This window comes from Doryrhamphus excisus, linkage group LG2 (genome assembly GCF_037039965.1).
Source record: "Doryrhamphus excisus strain RoL-2023G ecotype Guam linkage group LG2, RoL_Dexc_Guam_v1.1, whole genome shotgun sequence".
Lineage (NCBI taxonomy): Eukaryota > Metazoa > Chordata > Actinopteri > Syngnathiformes > Syngnathidae > Doryrhamphus > Doryrhamphus excisus.
In genome coordinates, this window is record NC_136358.1 from 25,079,244 (window position 1) to 25,107,141 (window position 27,898).

At 40.6% G+C, this 27,898-nt stretch overlaps 1 protein-coding gene across 3 annotated transcripts; it reads right to left on the reverse strand.

The window, feature by feature from the left end:
• Positions 1 to 1,906: 1,906 nt before the first annotated feature.
• On the reverse strand, positions 1,907 to 27,871 carry exoc6 (exocyst complex component 6). 3 transcript variants are annotated; one of them, XM_058061620.2, is made up of 24 exons: positions 27,565 to 27,871; positions 25,392 to 25,563; positions 23,685 to 23,732; positions 23,356 to 23,446; positions 22,912 to 22,957; positions 22,083 to 22,136; positions 21,742 to 21,892; positions 21,502 to 21,657; positions 21,245 to 21,313; positions 21,085 to 21,168; positions 20,265 to 20,311; positions 20,027 to 20,147; positions 18,563 to 18,634; positions 18,382 to 18,479; positions 18,116 to 18,221; positions 16,963 to 17,072; positions 16,761 to 16,872; positions 16,550 to 16,684; positions 15,962 to 16,141; positions 15,198 to 15,227; positions 12,489 to 12,630; positions 12,126 to 12,199; positions 6,240 to 6,352; positions 1,907 to 5,717 (listed from the first exon to the last, which is right to left on the reverse strand). In XM_058061620.2, exons 1-24 carry the CDS (start codon positions 27,660 to 27,662, stop codon positions 5,591 to 5,593), a joined length of 2,436 nt encoding a protein of 811 aa, XP_057917603.2. In that variant the 5' UTR covers positions 27,663 to 27,871; the 3' UTR covers positions 1,907 to 5,590. The 3 variants fall into 3 exon arrangements, with proteins under 3 accessions (XP_057917603.2, XP_057917604.2, XP_057917605.2); XM_058061621.2 differs by lacking the exon at positions 15,198 to 15,227 and having other exon boundaries at positions 27,565 to 27,870; XM_058061622.2 differs by lacking the exons at positions 1,907 to 5,717; positions 6,240 to 6,352; positions 12,126 to 12,199; positions 12,489 to 12,630 and adding an exon at positions 12,637 to 13,731.
• Positions 27,872 to 27,898: the final 27 nt, after the last annotated feature.

The window sequence follows — 27,898 nt, forward strand, 5'->3', positions numbered from 1 at the left end:
ATATTGGGACTTTTGCGTCATCAAACAGTCTTTGTCGCCATCCAGTGGACTGTAGATGTAGCCACAGGTTTCAATGTCTTATACTTGCCAAATACACCCCATCTTGTGCCCCCCCATGGTGCTCTGATTGGCCCCTTGCGAGGTGCGCTTCAGACTTCAAAATGGTTCGTCATAAAATAACAATTTTACCGATACTACTGCGGATTGTTTCGAGGGTTTCCAGCGGTGATGTTGTAGCTGCGGAGTTTTTCTCATCACAACGTGAACATGTGAAACGGGATTCTGCAGTTCCAGTGTGATAAAGCAGGAGAGAGGGAGGGGTGAAAGGGAGTTCAAGTGTAGAGCATAAAATTCGGTTGTGTTTACAGCTCCGTACTACAACATACCGCTTAGTAGCAGACTCACTGGGACACCTGAGGATAAAATCAACATTCGCTGTTGCTGTGGCCATAAAAACACAATTTAATTGCACGCGTAAGTCACGATTCAACATGATTTAAGAAAAATCTTGCTTTACCTGTTCAAATCACAGTATGCCATAAAAGAAAGTATGAAAAAAATGCATAAGCAAAGATAACATGCAAGGTGGATTGCACCTTGCTCATCAAGATATCGCACAATGCAGGAAAACAAAGACTTAAATAGAAGGAAATAACAATACCACCTCGCTCTTTTGGTCACTACTCACAGCCGGTAGGAACATAGATCAACCGGTAACATAAATGCCTCGACCAGAGTCTCAGCTCTTTCTTCACAACCCGATATAGCGACTGCATTACTGCATCCCTAGCTCGTGAACATGATCCCGATATATTTGATCTCCTTAACTGAGGAAAGACCTCACCCCCAATCCACCTTTTCTGATTGAGAACCATGGCCAACCATTTGGAGTTACTGAGTCTCATTCTGTTCCAGTAAAAGCTGAAGATCACAGCCAAAGTGAGGCCATCAGGACCATTTCATCTGCAAATAGCTGAGAGGGGATTCTAAGACGCAGACTGTACATCTTGGTTTGCCTAGAAAGACTGCCCATAAAAATATCGAACAGAACCGTTGGTAAAGGGCAACGTCAATTTGTGGGATGTGAACATTTCAAAACACACCTGCATTGTTTTGTGACTCAGTTAACTAAAAGTTTGTTTGTCATTGTACTTTTCTTCTTATAATAATCTTGTGTATAGTATCAAGAGTTCGGTGTCTAGAATCGTAGAAATCACACCTTAATATAAAGACCGAGATAGAAGCAGGACTTCAACCAGCAATCTCTGTGACACATTAGAAGTAACTACACTAGCCAGGTAATAATTCAACCGGAGAAACACCCAAGGCCTTGACAGGTCCACGCCTAATGAAGCCTCTCACACACACACACACAGCTGTTAAACGTGTTTACTGCCGCCAGCAAACCAACAGCCGCTCATTCATGCACACACAATCAGCACAAGAACCAATCAATGGCCGTGTGTATGCATGTTTGTAGTTTGTATCACCGCCCTCAGCTCCATGTGCTGCTGAACTGCTGGTGACCCTGACATTTATGTGAACTCTCAAACAAGTTCACTGTCCTTCTGTCTGGCTCTCGCTCTGTCACACACACACACACACACGGACACACACTTCAAAGTGCACTTCAGAACAATTACCTTACGGAGGAAGGTGATTACAATTCATCTATTCACTTTTCTCATATGTAAATAATAATCTAATAATAATAATCTATTTTGTATATTTCTGCTGTGGTATACTACTTTGGAAAATACTTTCAACAACGTTAGAAAAACACAGCAATCAGAACTTGAACTGTTTACACTTTCACTTTCAGGAATGGCCAATGTAACAGATACAGTAGTGTTTGCCCCCTTCCCGACGTCTAATTTGTTTGCATGTTTGTCACATTTAAATGCTTCAGATCATCAAACAAATGTAAATATTAGTCAAATAATACACTTTGTAAAGACACACAACCATTTAAACCATGTAAAAATGAGATGCTGCCTACAAATTAGCTGCACCACTGTATGTAACAAAGTAGCGGCTCATGCTGGAGCCTATCCCAGCTGTCTTCGGGCGAGAGGCGGGGTACACCCTGGACTGGTGGCCAGCCAATCACAGGGCACATATAGACAAACAACCATTCACACTCACATTCATACCTATGGACAATTTGGAGTGGCCAATTAACCTAGCATGTTTTTGGAATGTGGGAGGAAACCGGAGTACCCGGAGAAAACCCACGCATTCACAGGGAGAACATGCAAACTCCACACAGAGACGGCCGAGGGTGGTTCATATAGATCAGAACTTATCAATTATTTGAATTATTTCTGTCATACCCCCAAAGGGACAGAAATGTTTTCAATGCCATCCACTTTCTCCTCTTGTGACTGCAGAGTGTTGGGCTCCTGTTGCTCCCCTGAGACAACATCCAGTTCACCTCCATTTCTGTTCCTGACATCCTTGCATAAGACCTTCTTTTATCGCTTATTCTTTTGTTTACTTCAGTCTCTGTTGTCCCATGCAGCCCTGATTCCTGGGACTCCCTTTTTGATTCCTGGAGCCCTTCCTCCTGTTCACGAGCTTGTCTTCTCTTGCAAGGAATTCCGTTGTGCTGGTGATGGCTTTGATTCACTTGTTGTCTGGCTTGCTAGCGCCAGTTGTAAATCGTTGATTTTCAACAAAACAGTACCTCGACCCCAGCCGATTTTCAAGCCGAGTATAGCAGCAAGTGGCGACATAACTGGAAACAGGAAAAGCACCAAAATAATGCAAAACTCCAAAAACAGTTTGGAGCTGCAGTCACTTTGTGGCCTTTTGATGACAACCAGTCGGCATTAACGTTTTGAACACAGACATGATAATACCAGTAAGCAATGTTAACTTTGACATTACGAGTGCCCTCAGGGTGTGGTTCTAACTGTGAAAGAGGCAGAAACATCTCATCACAATATTACATAACTGCATTTGATTAGTACATATTTTTTCCAACAAGTCCAAACGGTGTTTGGAGGTCATCAGTTTTGGAAACCAGCAGAAAGCAGATAGTCGTGTGATCCAAATATGGTACATTTTATGTATCTTTTCTACTTAAAAGGGGAATTTGGCAAGAAGGATGAACCAAATATGTGTTGTGAATGCATGGTTGGCTTTAATTAGCCTGTTCTGCACATTTCAAAACAGGTTTACAAAGTTGTTATGGTCACTTCAAGTGGAGCTAAGTGTTGGCATGACGTGAATGTCATGTCAATGTTTCCCTGGTATCGTGATTTTATTTTATTTTTGGCCTTACATCACTATGAAATATCTTGAGAGCTGTTATTTTAAAAGGCTACATCAACATGAAATAGTTGGTGAGTGACCATCGGTATGATTCCCTCTGTATTAGTTGAACATACGATATGTTAACCATGTAATCCTATTCAGCTAAACATGTGGTTTTACTTTCCAAAGCTGCTCATAAAAAGCATCTGGCAACAACCTTCTTGTGGTATTGGAGATATTTGGATGCTCTGATGTGAAAGCACCGCACAGGAGTGGTTTCCTGAGAGCGAGCGCACACATCTCTCGTCTACTAGCTAGTTGGCTTCCTCAACCTTGAGTGAACAACAATGAAAGAGTGTTACTGGGCTTGAAACTGATGGTGGTGTTAAAACCATCACTTTTATGGTAAATGTTTTGTACACAAAGACACGCTGGACTGACATAATAGGTCCCGAGACAATGAGCATGTTCACAATGTATGTTCAATACAAACAATAACAATCATTTGATTAAAAATCACATTTTTAAAAGTTTGCATCCACAAATGTACAGTCGTGGCCTAACCTCTTGAGAATGAGACAAGTAGTTTTTTAGTTTTCACTCACTTTGTTGCTTCGGTGTCGTCAGATGTTACTGTATGTGCCCTTCTTGACACCAGGCCATTTCCCAAAAGTCTTTGCCAGATGCACTGAGGCCTGCCTGCCTGCCGGCTACCATTCCTGAGTACTGCACTGATGGTGCCCCTCATTCCCACAGCTAAATCAACTTTCAGAGTCAGTCCAGATGCTTGCATTTCATGAGCGCCCTGAAGCCTTCTTCACAACAGTCGAACCTCTCTCCCTGAAGTTCTTAATGATGTGATGAGCGGTTGGTTTAGGTGCCATCCTACTAGCACTAATATCCCCTCGCCTGTGAAGCCCCTACGTGATAATCAATGATGACTGCATGTGTTTCCTTGCAGGTAACCATGGCTAACAGAGGAAAATTAAAGATTTCAAGCACCATGCAAAAGTTATTCTCACTCAATCAGGATGCCAACACTCTCACCTACATTAACCAGAGAAAGACTAACACGATGTCAGCTGCTCCTTTTGTGGCAGGGCTGAAATGCAGTGGAAATGTTTTTTTGGGAGGAAGTTCATTTTCATAGCAAAGAGGAACTTTTATCTTATTTCTCTTCATAATATGCTGAAGTGTCTGCCAATTGCCAATGATAAAAAAATGAGGCAGTAGACTTTATGTAAATTAATATCTGTGTCATTCTTAAAACATATGGCCATGACTGTACTATAAATAGATACAAACTTGGCCATTTAATTCAACAAAGATTAAAAAAAAGACAGGCCCTTGTATGTTGCAAAAGTAAAAAGGCAAATGTTTAAATATCAAACCCTGAAGAGATAAGGATGTTATCATCGCCGTAGTTACATATATTCCAGCGAGACAACGACTCTAAGAAATATGAGATTAGATCAGCAATGATTATTATTGGAGACTTTCCTCTTGTATCCCTGAATGGTTCCAGAAACAAAGCAAAACATACAACTAAAAAGGACAGCTGTATTTAGTTACTTGTCAATCTGGTCCATTTAAGAGACAGAATAACCATCCTCATGGTGATGTGTTCGGTTACTGAAAAGCCTGTAAAATCCAACATGCTCAGTGGCTTTAGGGAAACAGTAACATCATTGTCCCGCTGGAGCTGGAGCTTTAATCATTGCACATCCACACATTTACAAAAAAAAGCTCATTTGTCTTATTATCACAGCCATTCAAAATTATTTGCAGATTTTTCACTGTTCCATTACACAGTTAATTTTTTTGTGCTCTGTATTATATTTACACAGAGTATTCAGTCATGTACAGTATAAGACAATTTGATGTTGCGTATGTTGTATTAGGAGTCTGTTCCCTGCACGCCTTGTAACATGTATTGCTGCGCATTTGTGCGTCGTATGTACAGGTATCATGCACACTTAGATTCAGCATTATTTGGACAGTTCGGAGTTTTTAGGATTCTGCAAATGGTCTTGATATGATATGGTCCAAATATAAAAAATATGGTTATGTACATTTTCCAAATACGATCGATCCCTTGAAAATTGAGGTACTAAACTTCAGTCATTCATAAATGGTAAACATCATATTTGGTGAGACCTCTTAAATTAAAGCCGTCCTTTTTTTTTTCAATGGTCAATTTCAAATCCATTGTGGTTATACAAACTCGGTAGCCATCCAAATAGCTCCGGGCCGTATTTGTATTGGTATGTCATTGGTTGGAAACGTTGGCCTGTATGGGCAGTTTCAGTGTGCTAGCCAGTCACACACGACCTTAGGAAGACATGCCACTGACCAGACTCCTCAGTTGTTTGACAACAGTCTCTATCAGCTTCTGTTTGTCTCTGTCGTTCTTCCTGAACTGAGAGAAGATGTTGTTCTTCTTACTGGTGTCCTTCATCCTTGGGAGAGCAAGAGGCAGAGGCAGTTGGTAAAAGGTTTCATTTGCTGGGTATTACAATCTGATTTTAATTTCTGTCCTTATCAATTATTATGCCTAGTTCAGCTTTAGGCTGTTTTTGGTGATAAATAAGACTTCACACAGGTGAATGTAGACTATTGAAACACAGTATGGTTAAAGAGCTGCACCTACCCTCTGTAAACTCTGGCAGCACAACAGAGAGGGAGAAAAGATACAGGATATAAGACGATTCACACAATCTTGTGGTGGCGATTGTGAGATTGCCATTTGAAATCTAATTAACTGAAATAAACAACGGATGACTGTATCTCACAAAGGTGAGTATACCCTTCACACTGTATACCAGCAAACTTTTTATGATATATTCTCAAGGGACAATACCTGGAAAAAAATTCAACATAAAGCCATAATTGCCTAGTATTGCCCCTAAAGAAGAAATGCTAAGATAAAATGGTTGCTGAAATGTGAAGGGTGTACTCCCTTTAGTGTCAGATGCACTCACTTCTCAAGTAAAGCCAGGGCTGTGGCCGGGTTCACTCGGAGGTACTTGGAGGTCGGCTGGCCGTAGTCTGCAAGGTAAGTTGACCAGTCCCATACCATGAACAAGTCCAGGAGCTAGACACACACAAAAAGGAAATTAATCACTGACATCTCCTGGAAGATGTCTGAAACAAACAAAACAGGAAGACAGAAGTACAGGAGTGTACATGGCTGACTTTTATGACGACGTGTGAATATGAGTGTGATTGCCTGGAGATCATGTAAAGTGAAGTCATGACAGTCCGATGATCGACGACAAGGAGTAGTCTCTGCAGCCAAGCTCCACCCACCATGTGTGGTGAAAACTCATGCTTCACATCATCCATCTGTTTCATGTACGCCTGAAAGTGCTTCAATAAATGACCCCAGAAGAGTGGACTGATGTGTGAGGCATGTAATTTGGAGGTACTTCCTGTTGCATAACCATAACCATCTCTTCACTGTGCCATCTTCATCATACACACCAAGTCTGGCCAAATGGAGTTTTGATTTGCTTAGCGTGTCATCAAAGTCTCCTCCAACATTTTACGGCACAACCTAAAATTTATCACGGGCCATCTGGCTAATCAGAGTACCTCTGATTCTGAATTGGACTCATTCGGGCAATTCTCTAAGTGGTGTTTGTTTTAATTCGCCCAAAGTGGTTGACTTCCTGTTTGATTTCGGGCGTGGGTAATACATATTTTTTGTGTGTACTATCATTCATTCATTCCACAGTCTGTTGGTGATGATCAACATCTGCAGCCAAAGCTACCCTGGGAAACAACGACGAAACGGCTACATCGCCCACCACCAAACACTCTTACTTGCCATATACATTTTGGAGGACATAAGACCATTTGGAGTCAATATAGTCCTATAGTCCACGTCAAAGCCCAAACCTTTGCCGCCAGTCCACTATCACCATGTGTTCTTTTCATGTCTATGGTTTGCAACTTACTCGTCAGTCTGTCTTACATAGGTTCTATGAAAGTGAAGCTGAACTGTAAAATCCCTTGGCAGGAGTTTAATGTACCATGCAAACATGTCACTTCCTGTCGCCACTGGGTAACGCTGTGGCTATTTAACATTGCCCATATTTCAAATTCCCTCAAGGAGTTTGTCAGAGTATCACTCCTGGATTTGGCCACTTCCAACAAAAACGTCATGTTCACGGAACTAGGAGGTTAGGAGTTCTGTTTCTACATGATGAGATTTAACAACATTTAAAATGACCCCCCCCCCCCATGACCCCTGGTTAACCTGGACTTCACCCCCTCCCAGCGTGCACCCACACACAGTGTATGCTAATGGTCATAGGGTGAAACAGCTGGGTGTTTGGCTAGTGAAAGAACAGCTTAGTGATAATAGCATTATTCAGCTGACTAAGTGAGGCTCTGCAACAATGCTATTATTCTCACCTGGAGCTAAATGATGAGCCACCGCAAGTCGGCTTGGAGAGGACGCTCTCAGTGAGCTCCGGACTCCAACCCTTTATGACTGATTTATAACAACATGGTTTATACAATTCTGTGCAGTACATTCAAATATGTATTGGTTCATAAGAGTTCCTTTAGCATAGCCACAGTAAAATCAGTCTATGAAACACTGGTTTGAACAGACTAACTCCGTCAACCAACAACTACGTACAGGGACATTTGGGAACACATTTCCCCGTAATGGACTAATATCGTGCAGGCTTGGGATAATGATCGTGACTCCCAAGAACACCATTCCCATTGTCAAACATGGAAGTGGAAACATTTTGCATTGGGGGTTTCTTTGCCAAGGGTACAGAAAGACTCACAGCATAAAGGGGGATGAACGGGGGCCATGTACTGCAGAGCCTTGGATGAGAAACTGATCGCCTTTCAGCATGACAATGGCTCCAATCATATGGGCAAGACAACAAAGGCGTGGCTGAAGAAAAAGTATATTAATATTCTGGAGGAGCATAGCCAGTCTCCAGACCTTAATCTCATGGAAAATCTGTGCAGGGAGCTCAAACTTGCAAGTTGCCAAGCAACAGCCTCAACTTATACAGTATTTGGTGACCATCAGTGGAGTGGATCACAATCCTTCCTGAGACGTGCACGACCCTGGTCACCAAAAACATCTTAACTGTGCTTCGCAACAAAGGTTTCTATACCAAGTAGTACGTCAAATGTCTAATACGATTACATTCATAGGGGTCAAACACCACTATGTCCATATATTGTACATGGAGGCTTATTTCTTAACTGAAGCGATAAGAAGCGCGTCCGATGAACCGCCATGACCCTCGTGACTAACATTCCCTCCTGTCAATTGGTCTGACAGACAACCCCAAAAGCAACAAGTTCAGAGCAATTTTGAGGGATTTTGTTGGGCAGGCTGAGTCATGAAATTGTAAACACTTGTGCTGTTGAATGAGATAGTTGAGATCAATTGATGTAGTTGCCAGCTGTCACCGTAGGGCACTGAATTCACTCAAGAAATCCTAAACAATCCTGGGATGAGATTTACAGGATTGAAGATTGTGGATCCAAGTGGTTGGAAGTGTTTTCCAAAACCATTGAGTTCCGAATTTTTCAGGGGCCCCCAGATGACCGAGCACCTCAAGCAGGTTCATCCTTAAAAGTTAAAGAAGTCAATTTAAGAAAAGGTTCTTCAAGCATTGAATGGTGAATGATGAATGGCACACCATATTTTATTGTCTCCAAGTGACTACCAAGTCAAACAAACACAGATGAATTGGAAAGAATGCTTTACTACAGGGGTCTCAAACATTCGGCCCGCGGGCCATATGTGGCCCGCAGGACACTAGTTTGAGGCCCCCGCCTTGATATGAAAGTTTAATGTTAGTGCAGCCCGCGCAAGTTTGATATGGATGCTGTATGGTATCATGTACCCAGAAAAAATTATTACGTTTGATTAATGTTCATGTTAAAGGTTAACTGTGTATAGTTATCCTCCCTATCCATGTGGAAGTGGTAAGTTTTTGGCTATTTAAGTTTAAAGGAAATAACTTGAAGGCTACCGTTTAGGTCGCTAGCTCTCTATTCTTATTCTTGATTTGTTTATTTATTTTTCATCTTATTTTGTGTAGAAAAATAAAAAATTAAGGTATTTGAGAACAGTGGAATGTTTTATCAGAGCTTTTCTTGTAGAAAATCATAACAAAAGCAAAGTTTATTCATTTTTCTGTTTTTAAAACTGCGTTTTTTTTGGTTTTTTTGGAAAACCTGATGCTGCCCAGCCTTGTCCAGACCCTAGCTCCAGTGGCCCCCAAATAAATTGAGTTTGAGACCCCTGCTTTACTATGAAGATAAATATTGTCCAGCACTCCATTACCAATACTGATATCGACCAATACCAGCACCAATATCAAAGTAATGTCAGCTAATAATGTAACAGCTTGTGTATTGAATGAACATGTGCTCCTTTTATTGTGATGCCACTGGATGCATTTTGCAAAAAACACTGCAAAACAAGACAAAGACATTAAACCCTCATTTACGTTAATTGGTTCTAGACCCAACTGCGATAGATGAAGTTCCACAATAAGATTTACATTTTGAAAAAGTCAGCAGTAGTCTTATACAGTGAAAGTTCACGGATGGCCTTTGTGTAACCCCAGCCTCTGGATGGCTCTCTACCCATTCCCCCTAGGCTAGGATTAACATGGCAAGCAAGCTTGTTAAAAAAAAAAAAAAAGGGGGGGGGGGTTCATGGACACTTTGTGTATAATTAGCTCCATCACAGGAAACTACACTGCAGATGAGGACAAAAAACAGTCGGTTAGGGCCACTGCTATTATCTAAGACAGGGGAATATCCTTGACGGATTTCATGTAAATTTGCACTCTGGAACCAAAAGTAATGTTTAAAAGGGAGGTGTCAGTGGCTCAGGATGTACAGCAGGTCATCCGATAACCAGATGGTTGAGGGAAACCAGCTCCCTTGATCCATTCCAATTACTCTGCCTTTGTGTGCTTGGACGGGACACTTCATTCACCTTGCCTCGATTGTCGCCCTCACTGTGTAAAAATGTGGTGGTCACCGTTGTGAGACTGTAGAGTCAGTGAATAATGGATGTGACACAAGTGCTTTGGATTGCTAGAAAAACACTATATGTGTAACTACAGCCCTGTATTTTGTTATTACTGTTATTTGAAGTAGTAGTATTGTTGAAGTCTAACTGAGGTCCTTTTGACAAGATTTTAATTGCACAACGTTTAACAACATCATGCCTGCTCCATTTCCAAGATTCTATATTCCAGAGACAGAAGATTTTCCATAGTATATTCATGCAATTCTGGCCCTGAAAGGTTGTGACCTGGACTGAATGAACAGCCAAGCCTCCACCTCGGGCCCAGATTAACAGGTCAACCCAGATAGAAGTTAATGAGACCCAGCAACACTTTACATACCACAAGTGTTTACAAAAAAAGCAAGCTGGAGAGATGATGTCTGTAAGTGGGGGAATCTGTGTTTTCCTGAGCAGGTGAAAGATAGGCCAGAGAAAAGTTGAAAAGGTCATACCAAAGCATAACACTGGAAAAGAAACAGCCAATGAAACACAACATAACTGCACTAAAATAATAATAATAAGGATAAAATGGTATTGTACTTGTAATGTACCTGGACTTTTTAAAAATGGCAAGGAGGTTTCTTTATCGCAAAACCAGGCCAAAACAACATCAGCAAACTCAGCTGCCCTCTCTTCAGGCAGCTGTCCTCATCAGTCCGCCCCCCCCATAAGACAAAAGTAGTCAGCAACAGTAGGTATAAGTACAACTCTTTCACTTGCTTGATGCAAGTTATGCCACAATAGGCATCATGTAGCGAGGTTCTACGGAACCCACGTCACTCACCAGCGACAAGAGCTGGCTCTTTTTCTTACAGCCAATGACTTTTTAGATGCAGGCCGATATGATCAGATTGTTTTTTGGGCTGATATCTGTATCAGATCAGGACACCTCTAATAATCAGTATATCTAATATACATAGTCACTTCATTGCAACACTGTACATATTCCTGTTATTATATATTGTCACATCCATACTGTGCATACTGTTTATAGTCTGTATAATCTGCAATAGCCACATTATAGTCATTTATATCCCTGTATATATCCTCACTGTATTATAGTCACAGTCTGTTATAGTTTGTACATAGATCTGTCCATTTACAGCTCTATTCTATGTCTACATTTACTTACTAATAAGGTACTTATAAAATTGCACTTCTGGTTGGATGCTAACTGCATTTTGCTGCTCTGTACAAGTGACATGAGCAATAACAATAAAGTTGAATCTAATCTAATCTAATAACATCGGACTAACAGCAAACTGCAATCTGTCCACATGTGGTGGAAGAATGAATACATTATTTGAAGCTACCATAAATCATAACATATAGGTAATGATTCACATTTTCAGTGTCTTTTTAACCACAACCAATTCAGATCCACCCATATGTTTAATTACTTAACATGACCTCACCCGGGGTGTTATACAAGGGCAGCAAGTTCTGATTCTGGGTTGCCTGTTGGAAGAGCAGCAATCAAGGACTGTTTGGAGAACTGGCCCCGAATGTCTCATCTCTCTTCTCTTCTGCCAAAGTCACCGGGCTGAGAAACCTTCTTATCAACTAAGTAAGCGAGCCAATTGAATTCAAATAGCAGAAGTCATTTTGCTGCTTGTTCAGTAGCCTGATGACTCAGGGATTCTGTAAATAGGAGTGGATCTAAATCCCTCCTGAGATGTCCAACCAATCATCACATTAAGGTGCCTACATGTATGTTGAAAAAACCTGGTTTCAACTTAGTCTTAGTTCAGTTTTCCCTGCAGTGCATGTAAAAGTACTGAGAGACACCTGTCCTTACCTGTCTCAAGTCGATAAAAGCCAATTGGAGTGTATCTCCTTGGAAACCTGGAACTGGCTCTGAGCTGGCAAACACTGGAAAAAAAGAACAATTAAACATGAACCTACAAGCCCATGTCATATCATATACGTATCTTCATCATACGTAAAAAATTGAGACAATACAGTGCTAAATTTTAAAAAACAACTACAGTTGGTGTGGGGTGTGTGATGTAATATCAAAATACCACAGAGTAAAATAAAACCATTTGGTACACGCAATACCATAAGATAACCAAGACAGTGTACGAGGTCAGAGCCAAAATGTTGTCGAAAAGTGAATCATATGTATATTCGGGGGCGTTTGACATTTCTTTATACTCACATTCGCATTGAATGACATCTAAGTTGAACTGCTGAATGGCCCCCATGCTGATCTGTTTCAGCTCGGTGTCCAGCAGCATCTGCATCAGTGATGTGGAGAGATGCTTGCAGGCTGACATACAAGCTGTTTGGGCCACTTTACCCTGCAGACAGAGCAAGAGTAGAAGGGGGAGAGAAGACCAAGCCGTGACAGAGAAAATAAGGATTGCGTAAGACAGATGGAGATGAGGTTACAGGGACGGTAAATGAGGACAGAAGTGGAGGATGAAAGGTAGTATGATGTCATTTGAAGGGGTGAACATGAATAGAGAGAATACATGATGGAGCATATTAGGGGGTCAGAAATTGGATAGTTGCATGACAGGAGGGGAGTGAGGGGGAGAAAGCAGGAAAACATTGGTACGAGGGATAAATAGATAAGAACACAGCATAGACAGAGAGACAGAAAGCAAGAAAGACAAAAAATAATGAAGGATTTTAATCATTCTGCTGGATTAAACTGTCTACTGTCATGTGCACAGACAGGGAACGTGTTGCCTTGTATATACAATTAAACAATGACTTTGTTGTCCACAATAAACAACATGAGCCGTAGTATAAATACTAGGTAAAGTAATAGTACACAACAATAACACACATGTGACAAATACAAAAAAAAAATACAGCAAATGGTGCAATATATAACAATGAAGATGCAAATAACGTATTGCGTATTGCTTCAAGGTGTCTTCATCATATCCGATGAACAAATTAAGGAATAAATGATGACGATCAAAGTTTGCCATCATTCCCCACGCACCTCCTCTGGCGCAGGCTAAATTAGTTGGCCATAAATTATTGCCCAGTTGTTTAGTATCTGTGATTGTCATTTGGGCTTGTTTGGTCAAAGTCCCGAAGGCTAGTTTGTTAAAGTATCACCTCTGTTTTTTTTCCCGAAAGTGTCCGCTTCAGATAAAAATGGCTGACTTCTTGTTTGTTTTGGAACATGGGATCTTTCATGATAGACTTCTCTACCAAATTTTGTGACAATCTCTGAAACTAATTGAAAAATTTTGTTTTTTTTTGCCTGGATTGACACACCCTGAAACACTTGTCATATTTTGTGCATGTCAAAAATGTGAGTAAAGTCTCGGAATAATAATACTAAGATTAAATGGGAGGGTCAAAGTCAACTTCCAGAGGTAGTGGAAGCCCAGGCTGAGGTGAGAAGTTCAACTCCCAACGCACATTTCCCCTGCCCTATTCTGTTGAAAGAAACAGACATCAACACACATCCGATTATCTGATCTGGGAGGACGAAATACTATGTGAAAGGGAATGTCCCACTATTGTGGGTTCAGTGCAAAGGAGAGTACGCTCGTAAATCCCTGATCTACTCTTTCCTGGATTCTAATTGTGAAAGAGATGACAGGCACACTACTGTTTATTTGTCTACTATTTAAAAATACATATTACATGACCTGAAGCCTGGACATGCCAGATGTTCACATGTCATGAAAATTATGACACAATTATTCAATGAGATGACTCAACATTCCTTGTCGTTGTTAGCATGCGGTCATACCTCGAGAGGAAAAAGAAGCAGAGACAATGATTCTACAAGAACCTACCTTAAATTAGTAAAGCATGCATCTATGAGAATGTAGACTAAATATGAGTGAGATGTAATTATCAAAGACTTTTTCTCAGATGGGCAGCAAAATAACTCATGGTAGTATGGAACTTCTGCAAAAGTATGTTTGACAACATCAAAGCTAAAATGTAAGGAAAAAATGTAACGTTGACACAGATTATAGTTACTGTCATGCTTGACATAGTGGCAAAAAAAATCAAAGCAGATCCTAAGGAGGTTGCAAAAAGAAGAAATAGGAGTGAGACAAAAAAAATGTGAGTATTTTTCCATGTCAGCGGAGAAGGCGCCACCAAGATCTGGGGTGCTTTTCCCTTCAATGGAACAATGAAGCTTCAGGCTGTGCTGGGTATGTGGAGATGTTGCAGGGGGCATCCCTCATGACTGAAGGCCTTCGTCCAGGTCTTAATGGCTGGCTTTTTCATACAGTTCACAATGCAGAGACTCTAGGCTCTTTTGGACCATCCCGCGTGTTCCTCTCATCTAAATCCAACTGAGAACATGTGGGGATGGATGGCAAGGGAAGTTTACAAAAATGGGGATCAGTTCCAGACAGTGATGCCCTCCATGAAGCCATCTTCCCCACCTGGATCAACATTACCACTAGCCTCCTGGACACACTGGCATCAAGCATGCTGAAACAAATGTTTGAGGTAATTAACAAGAATGGCGCAGTTACTAATTACTGAGTGCTTTTTGCTAAATGTTAAGTCAGGTTTTTTTTTTTAGCCTTAAAGTCTTTGTGTCTTAAACTTTTGAACTTAGTTATTTTTTCTGTCTCAATCACATTTCTGCATTTTGAACCTCCTTAAAATCCAACGATGATAATTGTAAATTCCAGCAATTTTTCAAGTGTTCTTATTTTTTTTAACTATTTTACTTTTCTCATTTGATTTGGAGATGATTCGTCATTTATTTTGGTATTGAGCATGACATATCTAAAACACACAGTCATGAGGACAAGTTCAAAAAGTGCACACAAGAACCCCATCAGATCTGGAGCAGTGGAGTCTTGGCCATCAAACACAAACACTGCTCGTGAAATGGCAGTACAGTGCAACAGCCAGCAGCGATACTCACCGACATCGACGGATGTTCATTGTTGTTATTCTGAGTAGACCCCAAACCAAAGCAAAATGGACGAGGAGTGAGGGGAAAAAAGGGAAAGAAATGTGGCAAGAATAAATGGACAGGAGGAGGTCAATTTGAAGTAGCGTAATAGCGCATGCTTAACAGAAGTCAAATTATCAGGGAATAAAGCAGGCAGGAAAAGGTTAATCACAGTGCTGTTCATTTCAAAGAATATGCTTGTGAAAGCAGGGGGAAATTCTCCCAACAATACAAATGAAACAATGAAATCAAGACATAAACGTGGATGTTTGGGGAACCTAGTCATCCTCACGATGCCAACAAAAAAAACCTGGCTTAGTTGCAGATGACATGCCAAAGCTGATAAGTAAATAAGACCATGGTTGCTATGAATATTGACCAATCACAAACATATTACATTTTCCATGACATGCAGTTGAAACCACACGTTTACATACACTGTGTAGAAAAACACATAAACCTTTAGCATATAGAAATAAACTTGATAACAGGAAATGACCTACAACCGGAGAAGTTTAGTCTGATTGAATTTCAGACAGTGAGAAAAAAAAGATGTATGTGTCTTTTTACACAGTCTTTGTAAACATCTGGTCTTAACTGTATATTCAACAAAGGTTTTCACAATTGAAGAACTTGTCGCAATAACCGTGTTAACAAAAATGCTTTCACCTTAGCAAAAAGGTCGTGCAGTCAAGAGAAAGACGTGCACACACTAACAAATGCGGCCAACTCACCGGGAGGTGTGTGAAGACTTGAAATGTGGATCGCAGGAAATTGATCAGGTCCATGAGATAACCGGAGGCCCGCCCATCTGACTCCGCCATGCCCCATTCATAATCTGCCAGCTGGATGAACTCATCGATTTTCTGGTTCAGTTTGGTGTAGATTTCTCCTTCTGCAGCATGACGGGCATCCTGGAAAACATCTTCCATCAGTTTGCATAAGGGAAAAAGACAACCACTGTGTGTGTGTGTCGTAAAATCTGAAAAAAAACCCTAAAGTTTAAAAAGTTATGAACCATTGTCAAACTGTCATGCATTATTCTGGAAGATCTAGAAAGCTTTTGGTGCAGGTCATCGTGAGCCCACAACTCAATCAATACACAGGGGTAAATGAGCATAATCAGTCCCCTTTAATTTCACTTTTGGCTTTTGTGTCTCTTTGCAACATATTTTCTGAAAGAAGACAGAAGAAGTGAGACGCAAGTGAAAAAAAGTGAATGAAGAGTGAATGAAAGTGTTTCTTTCACTTTCCTAGTTAACAACAGGGAAGTGGGCCTAAAACGAAAACTTTGGTGTTTACTAACAACAGTAATGTCTTACCTTGAAAGTAGACAGGCCATAAAGTCTTGTAGTGTGTACCGTTTCTGGGGACACATTGGTAATGTTTGTTATGAACTCCTCCAGATACCTGCAGGCTTGTTCCAGGTGGGTGGTGTTGATGATGATTTGAACCAGCTTAAGAGAGAGCAGACCATTCTCGCTCAGAGTAAATAAACAAAAATAAGCAGGGTTCAACGTTATTTGATAATACCTCAGTAAGCCCGATATGTGGCTTCTTGATGAGGTTTTGTAGACAACAGCTGAGTGTTCTTGTCAGAAGCAGGTTGGTTGACTTTCGCAACATGTCATCTATCTCTGTTGAACTGGACAAAACAGAACAAGAACTTGTGGAACACGATTATAAAAAAACTTACTGAGGGTACGTTGATTGATCATTGTTCAGAGTGACGTACCTGCGGTGTAGCGACTCAGAGAACTTGAGGCTGGCATAAATGAACTCTTTCACTTGCATATATATCTGTGGGACAGACTGGGACATCGGCAGCTTCTTTGGAAAGTCCTGCTACTCATACACAGAGCGACACGCACACAACATAGAGCATTCAATGAAAAGCCGATGTTTTTATTTTGCACTCCCAAGAAAATGACAATATTGTGGAACTACTTTGTTAGCATTTTTTCAGTTATTGGAACTTAACTGTCCTGCAAGTGAAAGTTCTGGCTATGGATCAAGGCTATACGTATCTACTATATTTTAAAGCAGGGGTCTCAAACACGCGGCCCGCGGGCCAAATGGGGCCCACAGGACACTAGTTTGAGGCCCCCGCCTTGATATGAAAGTTTAATGTTAGTGCAGCCCGCGCAAGTTTGATATGGATGCTGTATGGTATCATGTACCCAGAAAAAATTATTACGTTTGATTAATGTTCATGTTAAAGGTTAAATAACTGTTAATAGTTATCCTCCCTATCCGTGTGGAAGTGGTAAGTTTTTGGCTATTTAAGTTTAAAGGAAATAACTTGAAGGCTACCGTTTAGGTCGCTAGCTCTCTAGTTTGCGAGTTAGCATGTGTCTCAAGACCCTGCAGTTGCGCAATATGTTGTAAATAAAAAGAGTATAAATGTGACTATAGTCGTGTTTTGTCATGTCTACAGGGCTCTAATAATGCTTTGTTCATTTTAATCTGAAAAAAATAATTTGTCTACCCACCAACTATACGTGGTTTCTTAAGTTTTTACTATTTGCAGTTTTATTATTATTATTATATTTATTTATTACTGATTGATTGATTTTCTTTATTCTTGATTTGTTTATTTATTTTCATCTTATTTTGTACAGAAAAATAAAAATTAAGATATTTGAGAACAGTTGAATGTTTTATCAGAGCTTTTATTGTAGAAAATCGGAACAAAAGCACTGAAAAAGTTATATATTAGTATATAGTATATTTTTCTGTTTTTAATAAATGCGTTTGTTTTTTTTTTGGAAAACCTGATGCGGCCCAGCCTTGCCCAGACCCTAGCTCCAGTGGCCCCCATGTAAATTGAGTTTGATACCCCTGTTTTAAAGCATCTCATTGCATGCAACACTGCGGCACCTTATTACCTTCTCTATCTCAGCATCGTGGAAGGGGAAGCGGCCGACTACCAGTTTATACTCGTCCTCTGTTTCCACTGGTATGGGACTGTAGTTATCCAATTCGAAGATCTCCCTGCAGAGATACATATATACCCTTTGTTGATGATAGAAGATGTTAAAGGGACAGTGGAAGGTGGAACCATATCTTTTACGGAACAACTAATTATTTTCCCCACAGTATTTCTTGCTCTCAAAAAGAAGAAGAACAACAGACAGACATCATCAAATCCCACCTGAATACCAGTGCCCATTTCTTCAGCAGAGTTTCATTGTACTGGTCTCTGACCTCAAACAGCAGGTCGAATAGCCGATTCACAGGGAAGCCAAAACCCTTCATACATCAACAGAGAAACCCAAAAATGAGTCACATAATAAAGTTGACACTGAGTCTTAGTCATGAGAAAAATCAACAACCTGTAGGGTGTCAGCAAAAATAACAATAAGGTTCTTCAGCTCCAGGACCAGGTCTGGATCTTCACAGTAGGACTGAAAGAAAGACAAAAAATGGTTATAAATTAGGATTGCTGTGAAAATGGTGTCCAAACTATTTCCAGCAAGGACCACAGTGAAAAGAAAAAGGTCTTTGCTCTTTTTTTGTCCCATTTTTCTTTTCTTTTTTTTCTTCAATTTTCCAAATAATAGCTTCTTTATCTTTGTAAATGTTCTTTTTGTAATACTATGACTTTATTCCCATAATATTGGAACTTTTTCAACACACAGTTTCTTGAAAAGGATTTGTTTTAAAAAGGGGTGGGCCCAATGTGATTTCTTTCCAACTCACGGAGCCTAGAGTTTCTAGCGGCCCCCCCGATTAGAAGCATTATTCCTGTTGTTTTTTAGTCCTGCTGCCACGATAAGAGTTCTTGTCTTGAGCACCATGAAAGAAACGGTGGAGATTTTTTTGGAAAGATTTTGGAGAGGGTGACGTTACACAGAGTCCCTCCACTTTTCTAACATTGAGATTTATGAGCTTGGAGGTAGCACAGCTAAGCTCTGTAGCCCCCTGATTCAAGGATCCTGTCAAACACAGGAGTGTGTAAATCAACGACTAGAATAGACAAGAGCTTGAGATTTGACATGAAGCAGCACTGGCCCGCCTCTCTGTTTACTTGGACACAAAAACAAAGCAGCTGGAGAGTACAATTAGCAGCAGCAAGTCACAGCACCGCTACATGGTCAAGTATAGCAGGGATCGGACTCTCGTGTAAAGTCATCTTCCCAAGCCACCTGTACAGGGGTAAAAAATGAATGACAAAAGTCCTTCCTAATGAAGATACTACAAAGTGGCAGAAAATGAATTATATTTTCTAATATGAATCTCAGTCTTGCTTGACATACGTAGATATGATGGTTCAATTACTGCGGCTCATCTGCAGACCAAGGAAAGACTCCTTGTGGGCTTGCAATGTAATAATTGTAAATGTGGAGCTGCCTGTGTCATAGCCCAGAAAAGGGGCTTCCAGCCAGGGGGGGAGACCTGGGGCCTTTGTTAATCTCACCCCACACTGTGTGTCCCATTCTCTGGCCTGTTAGCATAATCCTCTCGGTCATTTACAAGTGACTGGAGCCCAGCGGTCAGGAATATGCCATCTTAATCTGCTGTTATTGTGGCAATCTGTCTCTCATTAAGGCTCCAATGACCTCCTCTTTGGCTGCAAGTGTAAGTGTGTTTTGACCCCTTCTCATCATTAGTGTGTTTGTGGGTGTGCTGACCTCTGCAGTGTTTTGTGTGTGCATGTGAATGCTAGTGAAAGAGGTACCTTCCAGGATAAAAAGCAGGCTCTATCATCTACATTAACTCTCCACAGGCTTATCTGCATTCACATACAACTCCCTGCTGGTGTGTGTGCATTCATGTAAGTGTGTGCGGAAGCCTACAGAGTGTGTGCGTAGCACAGCGATGATCTTGGAGAGGGCCATATTCCACAGTTCATCAGTGAACGCTCTAGTCACCAGCCCCTGTGTGGCATGGAGGATATGGTCCTCCACAACAAAGAACCTACGAACACAGAGAAGTCATCCTGAATAATTTTACTACGATTACAAAAGGCGTCTGCTTGAACAAACTCTGTTATCATAAGCCGATTTTTAAGTGAGTCAAGGAAAAATACCTTACCCAACAATCTGATTGAAGTAACGTCGGTAGCCCTCCACTGTTTCATGCTGTTAACACAGACAAGCAGATGATGATGTCAACACAGGTAACTGCAAGCACAGCTCTCCCTCACTACATCACCAATTCAGCGAGTTTTCAAAATTAATAAATCATGCTGTTTCGTGGTTGACGACTGCCGAGTATCAGTCCAAAGAAAGCACATTTCAGCGTATTCTTGGCCTAAATTAAGCATTTTCAAGCATGAAAATGTTCTAAAATAAAAATACAGTTAGGGCAATATGAAACTGTGACGAACTGCAGTCTATACTGGCCACTAGGTGTCACTCACTAATACCACGTACTAAAATGAAAATGCAGTATAAGCCATTAAGACCAATTTCTGACTGTAGTAGTCTTCATTGGTCTCTCGGTGTCAGTGACTGTTTGGCGAAACCTTCACCAAAGCGCCAGACTTTTAGGACCAGAACATTTTATTGTCTCAAAACAGACACAATAATAACAACATTATGATGTTTTCTTTTATTTCTTATTTTGTCTGATTATACCAACTAAATTGGGTAATACAAATGTAAAGGTGACTATAGGGGTGTCATTTCATGTCTTGGTGGCTCTAACAAATGTGAGAGGTTAACTACAAAAATATTCCATTTATGAAAAAGAAATTCACAGAAATTCACTTATCACAGTTGAGTCCAATTAATATTAAATTTGATAAACAAGGGATTACTGTACACAAGAAGTTCATGGTGAGGGACCATGCCATTTAAACTACCACTTGGCAGGTAAAGAGTCCATCCCTGTGTTTTTTGCTCTTACTTACCATATTAGCCTGTGGTTGCAGCACAAGCCTGGCCTGCTTTTTCCGCTGTTTCCGGTAATAATTTTCAAATGTTTCTCTGTCTCCCTGTGGACACACACACCTCATCATACATTAACATCCTGACATAAAGCTTGAACAGAAATTGAATTTTGAAACCTACCAGCACGGTATAAATGTGTAAACACCTGTAAACAGGTGAGAAGTCTACAAGGTCTTGAGCTGTAAGAATCTGTTCAAGATGAAAAGAAAATATTTTTTACCTTTAAATGCAGCTGTGCTGTTCCAAAAGTGGTGAACAATAATAAAAAACAACACTTTGCATAATAATCCAATGCTTGTTTATGAATAATAAACATAAGAGTACTTGAGAAGATTCTATTCATTCTATAACTCTGTGGCACAAATGACAAAACGTACCTCATCATCAGCATAGTCGTCATATTCTGAATCATCATCCATCGTGAGAGTGTTGTGCGTGTGTGTTTGCCCGTTGAGGGAGTACAAAGGCTTAGTGTAGTGGCCCACACCGGCCTGCCTCACTACGGCACTGTTAAAGGTCCTGTGTTGTTGTGCCTGGAGGGACACACACCATCATCTCAACGACCCCAACGTTGTTACACTGTTACGGGCAAAAATAAAAAGTACAAATCTACACACCTGTCTCATAGCAGTCTCTCCAACTTTGTCTGAATGTTTTCTTATGCTCTCCAGGAAGTCCTTCAGGTCAGACATGGAGATCTCTTTTATCTCATCCCTCAGCATGGGCAGGTTTTCAGCCATAATCTGACAAAATCTGTACTGGCTAACCCTGCGTTAGACACACCAGAGCAAAAAGGACGAAATCAAATGCAACACAGGGAGTCAATTTCATAAGCTGCTAACTTTGAACTCTGCGCCTTACAGAGTGGTGCGGCTAACTTAGGCACGGATGAATTTATGAGCTTCATATCTCGCCGACAGTTTCAGCAAGAGCCATAGGCATATACTGCATATCATACCGGGGTATGTAGACATTCTCCAGTTGTTCCATGGTTTTCAGTGCAGCGTAGTATCTGTGCAGACAAATGTATTGCTTATAAGTCTGTTAACATGAGAACAATCAGTCAATTACACGTTTAATAAACCATGCTCATTTACACGAATCCGTAGTAACACCTCTAATGCCTGCATTTATGCACGTTGTCTATAAATTCTGTGTTTCCGCAGAAACCACAAACATTCACATTTTTGTTTTTACACACACAAATGTCATTGTGGATGTTGGCTGTTTTCTAATAATCTGCTACAAGACGTGGTCTTTCGTAGTGTGCACAAATCAAAAGGGTTCAGGCTCAGGTCAGTGTGCTGAGCTCCCATCATTAGGCTGATAGGCAGGCTGTGAAGGATCTAATTGGTCGGTCAGTGAGTGTAAAATGTGTTGTACACACATAAACAGAAGACAGCCTCATAAACTCTTCAGTGAAAAGGTCTGTTAGAGTGCAGGGCACCAGGAAAGAGAACACAAAGGCAATAAGTGGCAGGACTGTGACCTGGCCAGTGATGACATCCGGTATAGATAATGACAATGACAGACATTTGAGCCATACAAGAGCTTCCCATTTCCCAAAGCAACGGTGTTACATCTCGTCATAGAACGATTCCCTCCCTAACACATACAGTATGTTAACACGATAAAAGACGTTAAACGTCTGATGGAAGAGCTGCTGCCATTATAGGTATGGCTTGATATTGGCATCAGTAATGAAATGCTGGACAATACCGGTTTATTGGCCGTCAGTAAAAAGCCAATATCGAGCATCTACATCTGTGTTACTTAAAATTGTATACCTTCTGGATTCCAGCTGTTCCTTTAGTTTGCTGTACATTTCTAGAACTGCATCAGGAAAAAAGAACAAACGATTACAAACAGGCTTCTGGTCATACAGCAAATAAGGTAACACTCAGACCTGCTGTGTAGTTATGTATAATCCTGATCAACATTTAAAAGCCAATTGAAACATTGCCAGAAAGTACTTTTTTACAGTTGTCACAATCCTTATGTGAGACATAAACACATAAATCATATGTGCGTTCCAAAGATACAGAATGCACATAATGTGGCACCCCTATTCCGCTTAGAACCGCCTTAATATCCAAAAGTGCCAAATGTCAATTCTTGCAGTTTTTCCAACTGGTCTTAACATTTGGATAAAAACCTATTTACTAGTTTCAAGTTACTTTGATCGGGTTATTTTAAGGTCAAATAACGACACTCTCATTTGAATGTGCTACCTGGTATACACAGCTGGAGTTTCTCCACAGTGGTGGTCATGTTCCTCTGCTGGATCCGACAGCGAATCACCTCCTCTGTCTGAGCTGTTACCTGACGGCAAGAATACAGGAACAATGAGAACAGGACAGTACAGTACACTGCATTACATTACATTACATTACATTGCATTGCATTGCATTGCATTGCATTGCATTGCATTACAGTACAGTATAGTACAGTACATTGCATTACATTACATTACAGTACAGTACAGTACATTGCATTACATTACATTACATTACAGTACAGTACAGTACATTGCATTACAGTATAGAACACAAGCTCTTACCTCCCTCCCAGCTTCTTGTAGTCTTCGATTAGTGTCTATCACTTGGGTCTTGAAAAAATAAACACAGAAAGTTAAAATTCAGTTACATTTTACCTGCCTAATTTTATTCTTTTGCTCACAATACCCAACCACCCATTCATCCATTTTCTACACCGCTTGACCTCACACCGCTTAATCAATAATGCGTCTTTACTAAGTCATGTATTGTTTTTAACAGACTTGAACACGTGTTTTAGACTATCCCTGAGTGCTGCCTGCAACTTTTACTTTTGACCACCGGGGGGAAATATTGCTGTGTTCGTTTATCAATTTTCACTTAAATTAACACATCAAAAAACAGTAAAAACACTTCCAGCAATGCAAGTATTGAACACTGAACACCTCCGTTAACCCCTCATCATGCACTATGTTTATGGTGCAGTTCATTGCTACTCGCTGGGCAAGGACATTTGTCAGGCTGTGTGGCAGGTTTCCTCATACGTGGTGTGTTGTCATCGCGTTTTGTTTGGCGGAGAGCTTTGCTACGGCTTTGCTAATGGCTAATGTCTTTGCTGCTTAATGTTAGCTGTGGCTGCACACAGGTGCTTCGCAGCGGTGCAATCGGAGCTTTTATAAAATATAAATATGCAATTCATTAGACCAACAACTCTCACATGCTCTTTTGTTTCCACGCCTCCTCTCGCTATTCACCTTGCCCTCCCAACTACAATGGGAGCCTATGAGCTGATGTTAAACAGCTAATCAATGTCACCTAAAAACTGACTTTTATGAACAGGCGACTTGCATATGGAATCTGTGACGTTTGAGATTCAAAGTTTGATTAACACAATTTTTAAAAGCACCAATTATGACTATAATGAATTAAATTGCAATCATGCCTTAATCTGACACCCCTAATGTTTTTAACTGTGCGAGGAACCCGGACCGGACTATGTGGAGTAATGATATCTTTAATAAGTCCGTATAGACAAGCAATCACTGTCTATCATTCTCTCGTCTGTGCATCTGCCCCTCCTCTTTGTGCCCTCTCTTTTCCCTCTCTACCACCCTTCCTGCAGCTGCTCAACCTTGTAATCAGCTCATTGTCCATGAAGGGGCAAGGACAAAAGCAGGCAAATTCAGATTAACCAGGCAGCGGGGACCTGAACCCATCAGCAGTCCACTGGGCCTTTCATGGAGTTTAATGGCTTGTGACAGGCTCTTTCTCACAGATTCAGTGACAAACTTCTCGATTCTGGATGGGGATTTTTGAACTATCTGCTCCTGTCACACGGCTGAGAGCCATGACCCAATTGACCAGTCGGCTTTTTATGCAATTCTTTCAACAAGGAAACTTTCCAACCAGCAGGGCAAACTATGTAATCACACCCCCCCCCCTCAGCTATGGCACAGCAGCAACATACTCAACCAACGGTTAGAGCAAAGGTATAATTACATTTTGAGGAACGGCTCCCACAAGACAGCAAGATAGCGTTGTCCTCATCCTGACCTATTACTTTTTCACTTTCCAAATTCTCTCCAACGTTTTCATATTTCAAATAAATAAGCTGATCCTCAGAATTTGGGATAGATACAGTACAGCCTTCTCTGTCAGAACTGAGACAGGTAAACTCTACTGACAACAATAAAATATTTACTAACTGAACTTTTCCTTCCTGTTGTTCTTGCTGTTGCTGGATGTTAACGGCTGCACGCTTACTTGCTTACCATAAGCTTCTCTGCATCCGTGCGGACTTTGAGAAGCTCTGTAATTGCATCTACAAAGCCTTGGTGGTGAAAGTTGCACATCTTTTCAATCTCACGGTCATGATTCCTTATCCTGGCATCCAACTTCTCCATGAAGCGCTTGTGTGCGTTTGGCTGGTCATTGTAGATTGATCTAGCAAAGAAATTTACAGTGAGGAGAAAACATGTTTAGAAGAGCAGAAGAATGATAAACATCAGTGGTTCTTAGCTGCATCGCGACCACTGACACAGTCAATACTGTAGATTTTTAAGTCAAATCTACATTTTCGTACGTACTATAACATACACAGTTGATTTCTTTTTTTTACTGAACACAAAATGCAGTTTTTAAATGAAACTTTGTATTAATCAAGGGAGAAAAAAAATCCAAAACATACACGTCTCTGCTAAAACATAACTTAACTGATATTAATTGAGATCAATCTACACTGGTACACTCTGGTTGTGCAGCAGGACAGTGATGCCAAACACACCAGCAAGTCCACAGGAACAGCCACTAACTGTGGATGAAATATAAAACAACAGCCCCATCTAGTGGTGGTTAAAATGACATGCTACATTGGCATATGCCATAGTCAAATATTGGAAATTGAAAAATTTTAGCATAACGCTCACATTGATGACCTGGCAAAATCCAGAACCACAGAAAGTTTGATTTATTCATCATCGTCTAAATTATCCCAACATGTACTAAACACTAAAGTCTGGGAGGAAACACTTATTATATACCATGTGAAAATTGGTGTTTTCTAAACACTGTACAGCAGGGATGGGCAAACTATGGCCCAGGGGCCAGATCCAGCCCGCCCGTTCTTTCCAAAGTATTTCATTGAAACTTAAAATACAACCTGGCATCGTGACTTGAGCCAACCTTTTGATGGTTTAGGTAGCTTTTTTTTTTAATCAATTTGGTTATTTGATGTGGTCTGCTGTTTATAAAGTGCTCCTGAAAAAAAGGGCACAAGCACATTGCAGGTTGCATGACACTTTTACAGTTACAATAATTCCAAGTGGACTGTTAGAATTATATGTGTAAAATATGTAGTCAATTTTGTTAAATAAATGCGGCCTGTGAGTCAAAAAGCTTGCCCACCCCTGGTGTACAGTATATAACAAATTTAACTACTTTTCAAGAAAATGACACTCTGGAATTAGAAAATGCATGTTTATATTGTCTAATTACACTGTGGTGTGATTATGATGCAAGTAAATAATGACTAACAATTATTTGAAATAGGTGCATTTGAAAAAATTTATAAATAATAATTATCAATACCAAGGGCATATCCGTATTGGAGCAATACTATAGTATTTTTTCTGTTCATATTCACAAACATTTGTTTTTCTGTTGTTCATATTATTACATTACATCAGTTTATTCGGCTCAAAGTAACATTTTTGCAAAGTTTAAGTTTGAATTGTGGCAAATACCGACATTTCTTTGTTCAATCTGTTCTTTTAAGATATGCTAGCCGCTGAGGTTTTTCTTACACCTTTTGGTAGCAGTATTGTCCACCGCTACTTAACACTTTTGGATACTTTTTAGGGCAGCAACCTTGTCTTGTGTGGCAACGCTGACTGGAAGGTGGAAGGGGAAGTGTTCAATTGAACGTAAAGCAAGGTTGTGAACACTTTTCAAATGGTTAAATTTAACGAAGAAGACAGCGAAAGACTAGCATAGCACTAGCAATAGCAATAAAACACCAATGTCCTTACTAGTCTATGCTTAGGCCCGGGAAAATCTGTCAACTAAACAGGGTGCTGACAGTTGTTAGCACCGTTAGCAGAGACCAGACAAGAACTAGAGACTGATAGCCACACCCACGCTATGTTTACATTTTGTCACTTCACCGGTGAAACATAAATTCACCCATTCTGCAAATACACACATAGCTGTGCTTTTCATTTAGATGTGTGCCTATTAAACCAAGGATTCCTCAATGTTACCATGCTAGCGAACAAGCCAACAATGCTTATTTTAAACACCATGTAGACGTTTGGCTAAAACAGGTTAGCAACCCCGGGGCAGCTAACGGATTCTATTTACGAAACAAAAGATCCAATGGATGAAACAAAACAAAACGCACTACCACCCTAAAGCACATTTGCTTCCTCAGAGGTCATATATTCTTACCGAAGCGTGGGGCCGACGCAAGCCGTGTCGGTACTCTCAATTTCCTGTAAAATCCGCTCGTGCTCCGTTATAGACTCCATGGTTATATTGTCCGCCATGATTGTTTTGTGTGTACGACTCTTGGCTGTCACTGCAGCTGCAGGGGGTTACAAGGAAGCGAAAGGTCTCGCCTGTAGGGGGCGTAAGATAGCCATGAATTTAGGGCCAGGCGCCTTTTGGTGGTTGATTTTCCCACGTCTCTTATTTGGAATCCTTCCTCGCTCCTCTATGTTTCTTCCGCCCTCTGGAGGAATCGAGGAAGCAGTGATGCATCCTTTGCGGAAGTCCTTTTGGT

Bases quoted from the DNA above. Each gene is read 5' to 3' on its own strand.
- exoc6 (XM_058061620.2), bottom strand. From the start codon at position 27,662: ATGGCGGACAATATAACCATGGAGTCTATAACGGAGCACGAGCGGATT. The intron at 22,137-22,911 runs GTATACAATTTT...TTGTCTGCACAG, and splicing joins GAACAGCTGGAATCCAGAAG to ATACTACGCTGCACTGAAAA. The intron at 18,635-20,026 runs GTAGGCTTCCGC...TCTTTCTTTCAG, and splicing joins CTGTGCTACGCACACACTCT to TCCTACTGTGAAGATCCAGA.